At 57.4% G+C, this 12,128-nt stretch overlaps 1 protein-coding gene across 1 annotated transcript in view; it reads left to right on the top strand.

Annotated features, from left to right (window-relative positions):
* Window positions 1-12,128, top strand: part of LOC103599063 (type I inositol 1,4,5-trisphosphate 5-phosphatase-like) — an 83,122-nt gene that overhangs the window by 15,814 nt on the left and 55,180 nt on the right. The window contains exons 4-5 of the mRNA XM_008583150.1: window positions 6,503-6,555; window positions 8,398-8,517. Coding sequence (XP_008581372.1) covers window positions 6,503-6,555; window positions 8,398-8,517 — 173 coding nt within the window. The remainder of the gene's footprint in view (window positions 1-6,502; window positions 6,556-8,397; window positions 8,518-12,128) is intronic.

The raw sequence follows: 12,128 nt of genomic DNA, 5'->3' as shown, positions 1-12,128 counted from the left end.
ATATGTGTGTCCGCATATGTGTTTTTGTGTGTGTGCACGTGTGTATGCTTGCGTGCGTTTTCATGTGCATGTGTGTGCATGTATGCTCGTGCCTGCGTGTGTTTTTGCATGTGCATGTGTTTCAAGCAGGGGGCTATGGGGGACGTGACCTAGTCAGAGAGGCACTTATGCCTTCTGATAACTTGGGGACAGGGTTCCTTCTGGCCACCCCTCCTAGCACTGGCCTGAGTCTCAAGGCTCATCCAATGGCTCCCCTCTGCTGGCTTTGGGTCCAGGAATTAGGGAAGCGGGTTTTATAGTTCTCATTCTCTCTCCAAGAAGTGGTGGTCTCGACGCTGAAGGGTGCACGGGACACTGCATGAGAGGGTCTCCTGCATGGGATTGTCCAGCCTGAGCCCGGGGATGCATGGTCGAACCTCGGAGCCATGGCCAGGATCGTGGCACAGTGTCTTGGGTTCCAGCTTCATGTTCTCTTACTGCAGAGCCGCTTGGAAACTGTCTCTACAAACTCATAATTGTAAATATGAGCTTATCTTGAGAGGAATGTATTTTCTGCAAATGTCCTGTGGAGATATTTGGTTATATTATGTCATACTGTTAAATTTTATGGGATTCATTTGGAATTTAGTTAAAAATCTTGTTAGAATCCTAAAATTACTGTTATCATCAATCTGTATTATGCAAAAATTAACACATTATCTCCTGTTTTATTTTCTGTTCCATTATTATGGAAAATTTAAAAATCTTAGAAAAAGAGACGTACACACATGCACATATATTCAAAATACATACGCACATACATGCACACCTTAATTAGCACAAATAATGGACAACTGAGGGGAGTGACAATTAATTTCTGGTACAGAATTCACAAATGCCTTCCATTTTTGAAGGAAGCAAGGCTGTTGATGGTCGTACTAGATCCCAGGTAAAACCTGGCTGTGTTCAGCGTGGGATCTCAGCTGCGCCGTGGGAACTTTGAGGAGCACCTGTGGCAGCTCTGTGTCCCTGAGTCCTCCTGCCTGCTGTGTCTCTGGACTGGGTGGGTGGTGGCCCAGGGACAGCTGCTCCTCATATGGCACACATGCCGCCTCTGCAGTGGTGGGCCACCTCTCTCGGCTCTTCCAGCAAAATGTACGCTGGGGGCCCTGGATCCAGCAGGACGGACAAGACCCCAGCCTCATGGCACCACGTCCTGGCAGGAGCAGTGGACGATGTGTGGACTTGAGAAGCGGGCCACAGATGTGCTGGGGTGGGGTGGGCGTGAGTCCGCCTGGGGTGACGCTGGAGTTCAGGGGATGTGGAGGAGTTGGCCAGGGGGCCGCTGGGGCCGACGGAAGTGTCCGTGGAGATTCCATGTCAGACACTGTGGTCTAACGTGGCGGTGCGCGGTGTGCTGGGGGAGGCGCACGTGGTGGAGGGAGGGAACGGAGTGGACAGAGCCCCTTCCTCCAGTGACTTGTCCAGAGGAAGGGGTTATGGTCTGGTGCAGCCTTGACAGCCACGGGGTTCAGGACCCAGGAGGAGCACCTGGGGCAGGGCCTGTGCCAGGGAGCCCTAGAGGCCAGAGTGAGAGTCCAGCCAGCGGTACGTGGTAGGGGGAGGACAGAAGAGGAGGGGGGATAGGGGGGAGGGGAGTAGCCACATGGACCCCTGGGTAGGCGGGTGCTGGCGGAGGGCTTTGTGTTGGTGCATGTCCCTGGGGGCGAGGGAGTCCTTTGGTTCCTCCCGCTGGGCACCTCCTGTCCTCCAGACACGCCTTTCTTCTGGAGGGCCTCACAAGACTGCCCTCCCCTGCAGTCACTCTTGCGTCCTTGTGCACTGGGGCACTCCGTGGCCAGGTGGCTCTTTATGGGATCAGTGAGGAGATGGATGAGGACTCTCGTGGTCCCTCATCAACCATGTCTTGTGTGAGGTCCTGTCACCTATGGTGCAGTCTGGCATGGGCCCTTCCACCCGTCTTAGGGTTAGAGTGGACTCCAGGTCTCTCCCGTGGATCGGAGGTGGTTTCTAGGGAGCCGACCCCTGTGACTGTGTTCACACACTCAGCGTCATCCTGCACCATTACCAAAGGCTCACCCTTAACACGTTAGGCTGCTCTGCGCTACAGATTCTGGTTCCGCAAAGATTAGCAAGAATGATCCTCCCAACCAATTCCCACCTTCAGTCAGGAAGCATCACATGGGACAGGAGAGACCAAGGATGCGCCCAGGTTGGTGCCTGTGGTTATGCCCTGATGGGACATTGTCAGGTGGGAGTGTGCCTTCTCTCCTGGAGAGATGTCACCACCTTGTGCTCCAGCACTGGTGGAAGAGAGGCCCGCATCTGCTGACCACAGTTTGTCACCAGGCACGTTAGCCTATCCCACAGTGGCCCCTGTGTGCTGAGAGCTCAGGACTGGGGCCCTGCAACCACAACCCAAATCTTCTGTGTGACCTTAGGCATGCTCTTCACCTTGAAGCCTGTGTCCCACCCTGTACAATGGGGCAATGGCACACTCTCCCCACCCCCGCCACAGGGTGGACGTGAGGATTGCGGCTGTGACTGCTGCTGGAGCTCCTTCTTGCAGCACCCTGTGGTGTGGGCTCTGCCCTCCCTCACCGTGCCCACCACCCCGCAGCTGGGACTGGAGCCCAGGCAGTCCCGCTGCCACCATTGCGACTGCAGAGGGTGGGCCGTGCCTGGCAGGCTTGGACGCAGATGGCGTGAGCAGGCACACAGATGGTGGACGCCTGACCAGGTCCACAGGAAGGGATGTGCTCTGGCTGCTTCCAGGTGGGCAGACTTCCTGGGAGCGCAGGATGGACTTGGATATGTGGAAGGTGGAGGAAAGGCTTTGCAGACAGAGGCGGCAGGTGATCTCTCTTGAGTGCAGGTGCAAGAAGAGCAGGAATCCTGCCATGGGGACTTTCTGAGCATCGAGTAGTGTCCTGGCCAGCAGGGCGCCCTTGCCAGGAGGACGGAGCCCCTCCTCACAGCCAGCTTCTGTTTGCTCGTTTTCATCACAGACACAGTTACTTACGCTGAACAGACACAAACGCTCCTAGGGAGAGCCGCCTGCAGTGCTGGAGGTCACATTTTGGAGTAAGAGGTCTATATCCAACACCGCCAATGGATGAGCCCACCATACCCTCCCACAGCCGCAGGTCGTTGAGGCAGTGACACCTGGAAGCTGTCACACCACTTATTAGGGGACAACGTGACCCGTGTCTGGGCGCTTTTGCATTGGCCCTGTCATCCAGTGGGCAGTATGGCCTGATGCTGGCCACCTTGATCTGCAGAGCAGGAGCAAAGTGTCCAGCCGTGTGTGTGTCATGTGGGAGGAGTGCACGGGAACTGCCTGTCGCTTCTGCTCAATTCCTCCCTAAACCGAAAAGTGCTCTGGAAAATAAAGTCTGTTATTTCTTTTAAAAAGTCTACTCAGGGCCGGCCCGGTGGCGCACTGGATAGTGCGCCGCTTGGGAAGCGCGGCGGCGCTCCCGCCCGAGGGTTCGGATCCCACATACAGACCGGTTCCCGCTCACTGGCTGAGCGAGGCGCGGGAAGCAACACCGAGGGTTGCGATCCTGTTGCCGGTTCCCGGTCCGGTCCGGGGGCAACACTGAGGGTTGCGATCCGTTGCCGGACACGGAAAAAGACAAAAGACAAAAAAATAAATAAATAAAAAATAAAATAAAAATAAAAAGTCTACTCACCCAGGGCCTGGGACTGTAGAAGAGGAGAAAGATTGCCCCTGGAAGGGGAAAGGCCAGATCTACCTGCAGACCCTGTGAGTGCACCTATGTCACCTCCACATCCCAGAGAGTAGGGACTCCTGACTTGGCTCTAGGCACGGCAGCTGCAGAACTGCCGGAGACAGAGGGCGAGGGGCCGCATGCTCAGTGCAGACTGCACACCAGGACAGACACCAGATGTGGATCTATTCCAAATAGAATTGGTTTTGTGGAACTAGCTGGCCAAGACTTTGGGCACCTACATAGGAGCAAGGTGTCGTGGAGAAGAGCCTGTGGGCAGCAGCTGCGAAGGTAGCTCAGCAAGTCCTGCACGGGTGCGTTCCGAGGACGGGTCCAAGATCAGATGTGCAAGGAGTTCTTCTGGAGCTCCCCAAGGGAGGCACGGGGAGTGTGTGGGTGGTGGTATGTTTTTAATTTTTATAGGAAAGAACAGGGAAAAGACATGAAGGCCCCCTTGAGAGGTTGAAATATTTATTTGAAAGAAATTCCAGGAAGAAACACTGGGGAGCAATATTGGAAAAAAGAGACAGTTTTCCTAAATTAACTGTGGCATGAGTTCTCAGACTGAGTACTAAACTCAGTGAAGCTGCAGAACGTTGACGACAAAGAGAAGGCCTTGGAAACTGCCAGAGAGGGGAACGACAGCCGGAGGACTGACTGCAACGCGACGCGCTCAGGCCCTGGGTCAGCTACAGCACACGGGCCTCAGTGCGGAGGTGGGGGCGTCCCCATCTGCGGCGTTGAGGGCAAGAGGACACGCCCCCAGTGCCCATGGTGGCGAACTCCTGAGTGGGGGAGGCGGGAGGTCAGCCACTGCGGAGAGGTGTCCACAGGAGTTTGACATGGAGGTCATGGTGACCTTGAAGGGGGCATTTGGGGCAGAATGTTGGAATTTGCAACCACACTGCTGTTAAGGGTTGAATAGGAGTGGAAGAGGTGGGTACTGTGTTTGGACGGCTCTTGTCCCAAGAAGCGTGGTTATCAGGGAGAGTAAAAACAGACACGGACACGGCTCACAGGGTGTTCTGTCAGGGGGCACCTTCTTTTTCTAACCTCCAGAGCCGTCTCTCTGGAGCCTTCCTTCGTGCGGGCAGCACGTTTCCCAGCGCTCAGCTGGAGTGCCGTGCGGCTCCACCCGCACCGCAGGCCTGTCCTCAGTGGAGGGGATGGGCCTCCAAGCCCTTGCGCTCCGCGGTGTCTCCTCCGCTCACTGTCCCCCAGATGCTGGGCTCCTGCAGGGAACTCACTGGACGGTACCTGACCTGGTGGGCTGACGTTCCTGCAGCTTCTGTTTTTCTTCACTTGGTGTTTATGAATTGGGATTCAGGAGGGTCTCCTCCCAGGGCCTCCCACCACTTGTAGGGAATGCTGGGCAGGAGTCCCCCTGAAAACTGCCGAGGCTGTGAAGCTACCCTGTTCCGTGTGGCTATTTTAATTAAAATTAAGATAAAATAGGATTTGAAATTCAGCTCTCCAGTCACACAGGGTAGTGCCCGGTAGCCCTGAGTGGCCAGTGGCTGCACAGGCACAGAACCTCTCGCCCACATGCCCCGCATGAGTGTGAGCAGCACTTGGGTTAGTGATGCTGGGGAAGGAAGCGCGGGCAGCCTCGGTGCCCACGTGCAGGCTGCGGTCACAGGGCCCTGCCCCACGCCCCCCACCGCCACGCTCACCCTGTCACCCTCTCAGCCCTACTCCCTCACTTCAGGCCCAACGAGAGGAAAGTGTGGGAAACGGGGCCCGTCTTTGAGATTCTAGAGCAAAGTGATGTTTAGGAAGGTAGAGAAAACGTGGCAGAAGTGAGCATCGCCTTCTGGTTGTCGGCCTCCCACCTTTGTCAGCAGCTGTCCCGGTCCACCTGTGCTGCCAGGAAGACCGTTAGGCTGGGCGCTCTGTGAACGGTAGGAGCTCACTCCTCACCCGTCTGGATCAGGGCAGTCTGGGGTCCAGACACCAGCAGGCCCGACGTCTGCTGTGGGCTGCTCGCCGCTTCCAGGATGGCACCTTATGGCCTAAGAGCGGAGGAGCAGGAGGAGCAGGCGGCCCGGACGCTGCGCGAAGCCCGTTTCCTACGGGCCTTCGTCCTGTTCACAAGGGAGGAGCCCCATGACCCAATCGCCTCCTAAGGACCTTTCCGTATCGTCACGTTGGCTGTTGAATTTCAGCATGAGGATTTGGGGGACATGTTCGGACTGCAGCACAGGCTCTGCCCTGGAGCTGGTCCTACAGCTGTGCAGAGGCCCCGTGCCCTGTGGCAGTGCTGGGTGGGTGGCCACGTTCCCCTGCCCCAGCATCACACTTCTCATGGGTACCTTCGTGGTCAGGTGGCCTTGCCAGTCGACCAGGAGCTTTGGTGGGAGCCGCTGCGCAGGTGCTGTCTGCGGCTCAGCAGGGGCCTTGCACCTCCGTCTGGATGCTCACACAGCCACATCCTCACCCAGGGCCCGGGCGACACGTGGCTTCCCAGCAGTGTGCCCCAAGTCTGGAGGCACGGGGGCTCCAAAGATAGTGGGTGGTCATTTTCCTTGTACCTTTTCCTCCCCTGGGCTGAGCAGGAACGGCCCGAGCAAGCGTTCACTGGAAAAGCTACACCTGTACAGTGAGTGCACGCGTCAGCTCTTCTTAGTAGAGCAGCCTGAACACTAAAAAGTCGAATCGCTGTTTTCTGTCTGGAGCAGCATCTCGCATGTTCCTCCAGGTGTGTGTGAGCTACCCGTCGCTCTCCGCTCTTTCTCCGCTCTCACCTGTGTAACCTGTCTGTTTTTCAGTGCAAGTGGTCGAGAAAAGGCTTCATCCGGACGCGATGGTGCGTTGCTGACTGGTGAGTCATGCTGTGTTGTTGTCTCTGCTTCATCTATTTTCAGAATGTTTTTACCCTTCTTTTGTATTTTGCGCAAATGGTTGGTTGCAAATGTCTCATCAAAGGCTCTGCTGATTTTTAACAGAGACCCCTGGCTGCCCGACCCCCACTCTGTCCTTCTTTGACCTTTTTTGTTTTGGGTGATGCCATAGGATGCAGAGCATTGTCCCCTGTTCCCTGTAAGGTAGAGGTCCTGGCACTCAGCACAAGTGCAGGACTCAGCCAAGGCCTTCTGGTCCCTCCCCTGAGCTTGAGAATTGCATTGGCCAGAGCGCCATGCCAAGTGAAGGCCAGAGCCAGGCGTCCTTTTGTGGGTCCCACAGCTACAAACTTAGATTGTGTAAACATGGCCTGGTGGCCTGTTTTGTCAGGCGTTTGAGCACAGATAAAGTAGGACCATCTCCGACTTGGTTAGCTCAGGCCTGGACTTCCCATGGGTGCCTGTGGTCTCAGTGGTGGGGCCTGCCTTTTCTCCAGGGTAAGAAGCATGCCCAAGTGCCCCCCACCTGCCCACTTGGATGCTGTTTTCATTGTCCTCCCATGGGTTTCTGAAGCTCTGCTGCAGGAGTTAACAGATCACCCTAACTTAGCCCCTTTATTAGGTCATGGTTTCCATGGCTCAGGTTCCAGGAGTGGTTTAGCAGGTGGTTCTGGCCCAGGTCACCATAGGGCTCTATCCTCTGAGGCATCAGAGGTGCAGAGTATCCACTTCTGAGCTCACTCACAGGGCTGGGCCGTGGATTGGGGGCCTCGGCTGTACCCCACACAGGCCTCTCCCCGGGGCTGCTTGGGGTGAGGATCCCAGAGAGTGGGAGGGGCGAGGAGAGAAGGAAGCAGCCCAGACGGAGCCACAGCCTCCGGGACCCAACGCAGGAAGCAGTGGCCACCCTGCTGCCCTTTGCCCTTAGCCACAGGGACCACCGTGTGCATGTGGGAGGGGCCTCACAGGGACACTGGGAGGCAGGGTCATCGGGTCGTCCAGGGTTGGTGACCATGGGCTGGAGGAGGGCGCGTACCCGCAGGGCTCTCATTCATTGTCATTACTGCTGAGGAGGAGGGGTGTGGGGCCCAGCGTGCATGTCCCATTGGGGCTTGGGGCCTATGAGGACTTGAGAGCCATGGGGAAGCGAGAGCCATGGGATAGATCCAGAATCGTGCTGGAGCCACCCTGCTGACCTCGCCTGGTGCTCACTGGAGGTGCTGAGGGGCTCTCCAGGTTATGGGACAGCTAACCCTGGCCAGATTCTGGCCTCGCCAAGTCCCCGTGTGTGGAGGGACGTGGAGGCCGACACGGAGCACACAGGGTTTCTGAGGGTCTTCCTCGGGGCTGTAAGCTCAGAGGCTTCTTTTGGGGAGCGGAATGAAGCAGCCTGCTTGCCTGCCCCCACGCCCCCCTGCCCCTTGCCCAGTGCTGTAGACCCCGACAGGGTGCCCTGGCAGGAGCCAGGCAGCTGGGGCCCCTGTTCCTCTGTTCTAACTGCAGCTTGAGGAAAGTTTCTGTAACCAGATGTAAGTCTTTTTCTTGGAAGTAAAATAACTTGCTTTTCACTTGGCCTGAGTAACTGCATTTGTAGAGATGTATTAAGAACTTAACTGAAGGTCTCACGTCCTCTGGCCGGGAAGGAACACACACTCTGGGTCAGCCTGGAGCAGCCAAGGACAGTGTGGGCAGAGGCGGGCTCAGGCTGGCCCTCAGGAGCCAGCTGTTCATCTGAGTTCTCCTGGGGTGCAGCCAGGGGCTCCTTGGGAGTGTGGCTGCGGCGTCCACAGTGGTCACTGTGTCCTTTTCTCTTCTGCTTGCAGTGCCTTTGACCTGGTGAACGTCCATCTTTTCCATGATGCTTCCAATTTAGTTGCTTGGGAAACGAGTCCCTCCGTGTACTCGGGCATCCGGCACAAGGCCCTGGGCTACGTGCTCGACAGGTAGGTGCCGGGTCTGTCTGCTCCTTCCCACCCCAACCACTTCCTAAAGCAATTATGACTTACTCTTTTGGGCCACTTTCCTGGTTTGCCAATGGCACGTGCGAATGCTGACCCGTCGAGGTGGTGATGTTCCCATGCCCTGCCCATGGGCTACGTGGCACCCTCTGCAGTTGTGCCAGCGTGGACTGCTCCCGTCTTTCTCTTGCCTTTTGTGGGGAGATGTAGTGGGGTGTGAGTGGCGATGCTGGCATGTCTCACAACCCTGACAGTCACACTTGGCTCTGGGCTCAAACACGCACTCTCCCGGGGTTTCTGCGGGCCATGGGCTGTCCTCCACACAGCTCCAGCCCTGCCGTGTGACACCTAGAGCTGCTGGGATCTGGGTTTGGGCACCATAGACCGACCCCCGCCTGTGTGGGGTCAGCTCAGTGAGCTGCCTGCCCAGCACAGCAGCACCTCCTTACCCTCTCTGTCCCCTCCACCGGCCAGGTGGCCTCAGTGACCATCAGAACTCAGGGGCCTGTCCCTGCTTACTGCCTGTGCTCTAGTGGCCCTGGCTTCTCCTCCCTGTGTCTGTGACACCTCACGTGACCTTTGGCAGGGTCAGAGCTGATGGGCCGTGGTCTGGGAGAGAAGGAACCTGACCACCCGGGTACGTCCATCTTGACCGTCTTGCCTGCTGCCAAGGCTCCGTCCAGGCAGCGTGTTGTCTGGATTTCCCCTCTGCCTGTTCTCCTTAGTCCCCACACTGAAGCCCTCCCCCAGCACCCCTGTGGCTGTGTGGCAGTGAGCCATCACCTTGGCCTTGAGACAGTATTTTCCACAGGCCCGAGATGCATGTTTCTACCCCAGGGTGGCACCTGATCACCCCCTGAGCCCCAGACTGTTTCCTAAGGGGCTCTGCCTGCCCCCATGCGTGAGGAGCATCCCGTGTGCTTCTGGGTACACGTGCAAGGACCTCACACTCCTCTTCTTTGTGGCCACATTTTGGCAGCCAGCCTCCAGCTGCCTTGTCAGACCCTTACCTTTCTGCCCGGGGCCGTCTCCCTCCTCCCTGCGCCTGTGGCACACAGCTGTCACCCAGCCCTTTTAGCCAACTCTCCTGGAGGAGCCTAAGCCTCTGCCAAGTAGAAGGGCTGAGCCACCCCGGAGCCACCACCCATCCCTGGGGCAGTCACCTGGCTGCCTGTGGCCATGTGGGCAGAGGCAGCAGTCAGGTGTGGCACAGCCTGGACCCCCAGAGGAGGAAAAGCCGGGCAGGTGCCTGGTGCTCCCTGAGCCTTTGGGAGGCTGCCTTGGAGGAGGTTTCTGGCCGAAAGAGAAGTCCACGGGAAGGGGCTGGTGGTGGGGCCCCCACCCCGAGTCATATGTGGCACCATCAGGTTCGGGAGGGCTGGGTGGGCCAGTCCTGGCAGAGGCTATCCCTGGGAACTGCAGGGGACACATTTCTGCCCCAGCAAGACTTGGGACCTGGTGGGGTGTCCTGGGGGAGGGTCCCTGGAGTCAGGTGGCGTCACAAAGGAGAACAGCCACCCTGGGAGGTCCCTGAATGAGCATCTGGTTACAGAGATTCACAGCATCTCATGAAAATAATGTGTGTATGTGTGTGTGTGTATGTGTGTGTGTGTGTGTGTGTGTGATGGGGAGCCTGTGTGTGAGCACATGTGCATGTGTACGAATGTGCATGCGTGTGTGCGCATACACTCATGTTCATGTGTGAGCACGTGTGTGATTGTGTTTGATGTGTGAGCATGTGTGCATATGCTGTGCATTCGTGTGCATGTTTCTCTGTGTGTGTGCATGCCTGTGAGCATGTGTAGGCATGTGTGTGTGTCAAAGCTCTGTGCTGTGTGCTGGGGAGGAGGTGGACGGCTGGGTTCTGTCCGTGGGTGCCGCTCCAGGATGGAGCCGGTGCCAGCTGGCTCTCTCCTTTATCACCTGTGTCTGTAATGAGCTGGGCCTGGTGTGGCCTTCATGAGCCCCTCACCCACTGCCTTCACGTTCCTCCTGGATTCCTCCCGGGGCTCATGGGAGGGTGCTCTGTGCAGGGAGTCGGAAGGTGGGCTTCCATCCTTGTGCTGCTCTTAGCCAGGCATGTGGCCAGCAGTTCACCCCCGGAGACCAAACCTCCCCACTTGGTAGGAGAGGGGTGAGCCTGAGGCCATCCGAGGTCAGTCCAACCTCTCCCTGCCTTGTCTCTAGCATGAGGGAGTGCCCTGGTGCCTGCTACCACCTGCGGCATCCTCACAGGGAGCCGAGCACATGGGACACAGGCCTGGTGCTTCTGCTGTCACTGCTATGCACTGAAGGCCTGGCCCTCACCCCACACGTGGCCATGTGCTCCTTGGGGGGCCTTGCCAGCCCCCTTGCTTGAGCAGAGCTGGCACTGACACCCAAGTGTAGGTGACCCAGCCTGAAGTCTGAGGTCTTGGCCACTGCTGGAGGACACAGCAGGTGACTGTGGGCTCAGGTGCTTTGTCACCAACAGTATGACTGATGACAGCCTGTGACTATGGACCCGGCATTGCCATATTGGTAGCGAGGCCCCACAGCAGCCTTGCTACCCTCCTGCTCCTGGAGTAGAAAATTGGCTAACTCTACCCCGAGCAAGCTTAAACCCCGAGGATGGCACTGAGTTGACAGGGCCTCCCCTCAAACATCTTGTCTCACTTTAGCAAGGAGCCGCAGAAATGTCGGACCCGGGCACAGGGCCCTGAGTTCTGCTGCCAGCCTTCCTGGGAGCAGCCCATGGACAAGGCCCGTCCACAGCACATCCGGGTGCAGTTCTCCGGCCTGATTGGTCCTTTGCTTTGTAGCACCAAGTTTCTTGGGGACCTCCCACAGAGCCCAGGGCCAAGACGGTTCGACTGTACCATTCAGTCTTGGTGACTGTGGTTAGGATGTCAGTGTGGTGTGGCATTAAAATGTGTCATTGCCCTACACCACCATGCCTCCATGGCCGCCAGGAAAGCCGCATTTGGGTTCTTAGGCCACTTTTCTGTGTCTTTGCGTTCCCATGAATGCCTCTGTGGCGAGCTCAGCCAGCCGCAGATCCGGACCTCCACCGTGCAGGGCTGGGCTTCCTGCACAAAGGGGAGCACTGCAGGAACGTGAATAATGGGCCGTCCTTTCATCGGGGCTGCTAACCTTTTGGCAGCCACCAGCAGACTGCATTCTGCCGTGCTGATTGGGGAGGACAATGCTGCGCTGGCCCTTTGAATGGATGCTGCCACCAACAGTGCCTCATTCACAGCGTTGGGAACCACCACGGGCATTGTCTGCCGGGTGCGCTGAGACGCAGGAGACAGCGAGAAGGCTCCTGAGGGGGAGCCTGCATTTTCCTGGCTTAATCTCCCCATAAAGCTCCGTGGGTTTCCTCCCCATCTGAGCGGTAGGAGCATGTGGCATCAGACCCAGGAGGGGGCAGCTGGCCCCTGTCCCCAAGAACACCTGGTACTGTCTTTGCAACTCTTCTCTAAGTCTAGGATTATTACAAGATAAAAAGGTTTTTTAGGAAAAAAGAGAGGGAAACTCCGAGTTAAATTTTTAGAAGCACCTGCCCACCCTGCGCCCCAGCTTGCGTGCGGAGCGCCTGCTCGTGGGTTGTCCCA

The sequence above is a fragment of the Galeopterus variegatus genome, unplaced genomic scaffold (assembly GCF_000696425.1).
Source record: "Galeopterus variegatus unplaced genomic scaffold, G_variegatus-3.0.2 Scaffold2839, whole genome shotgun sequence".
In the NCBI taxonomy this organism is placed as follows: domain Eukaryota; kingdom Metazoa; phylum Chordata; class Mammalia; order Dermoptera; family Cynocephalidae; genus Galeopterus; species Galeopterus variegatus.
This window is presented reverse-complemented; position numbering and strand designations above follow the sequence as displayed.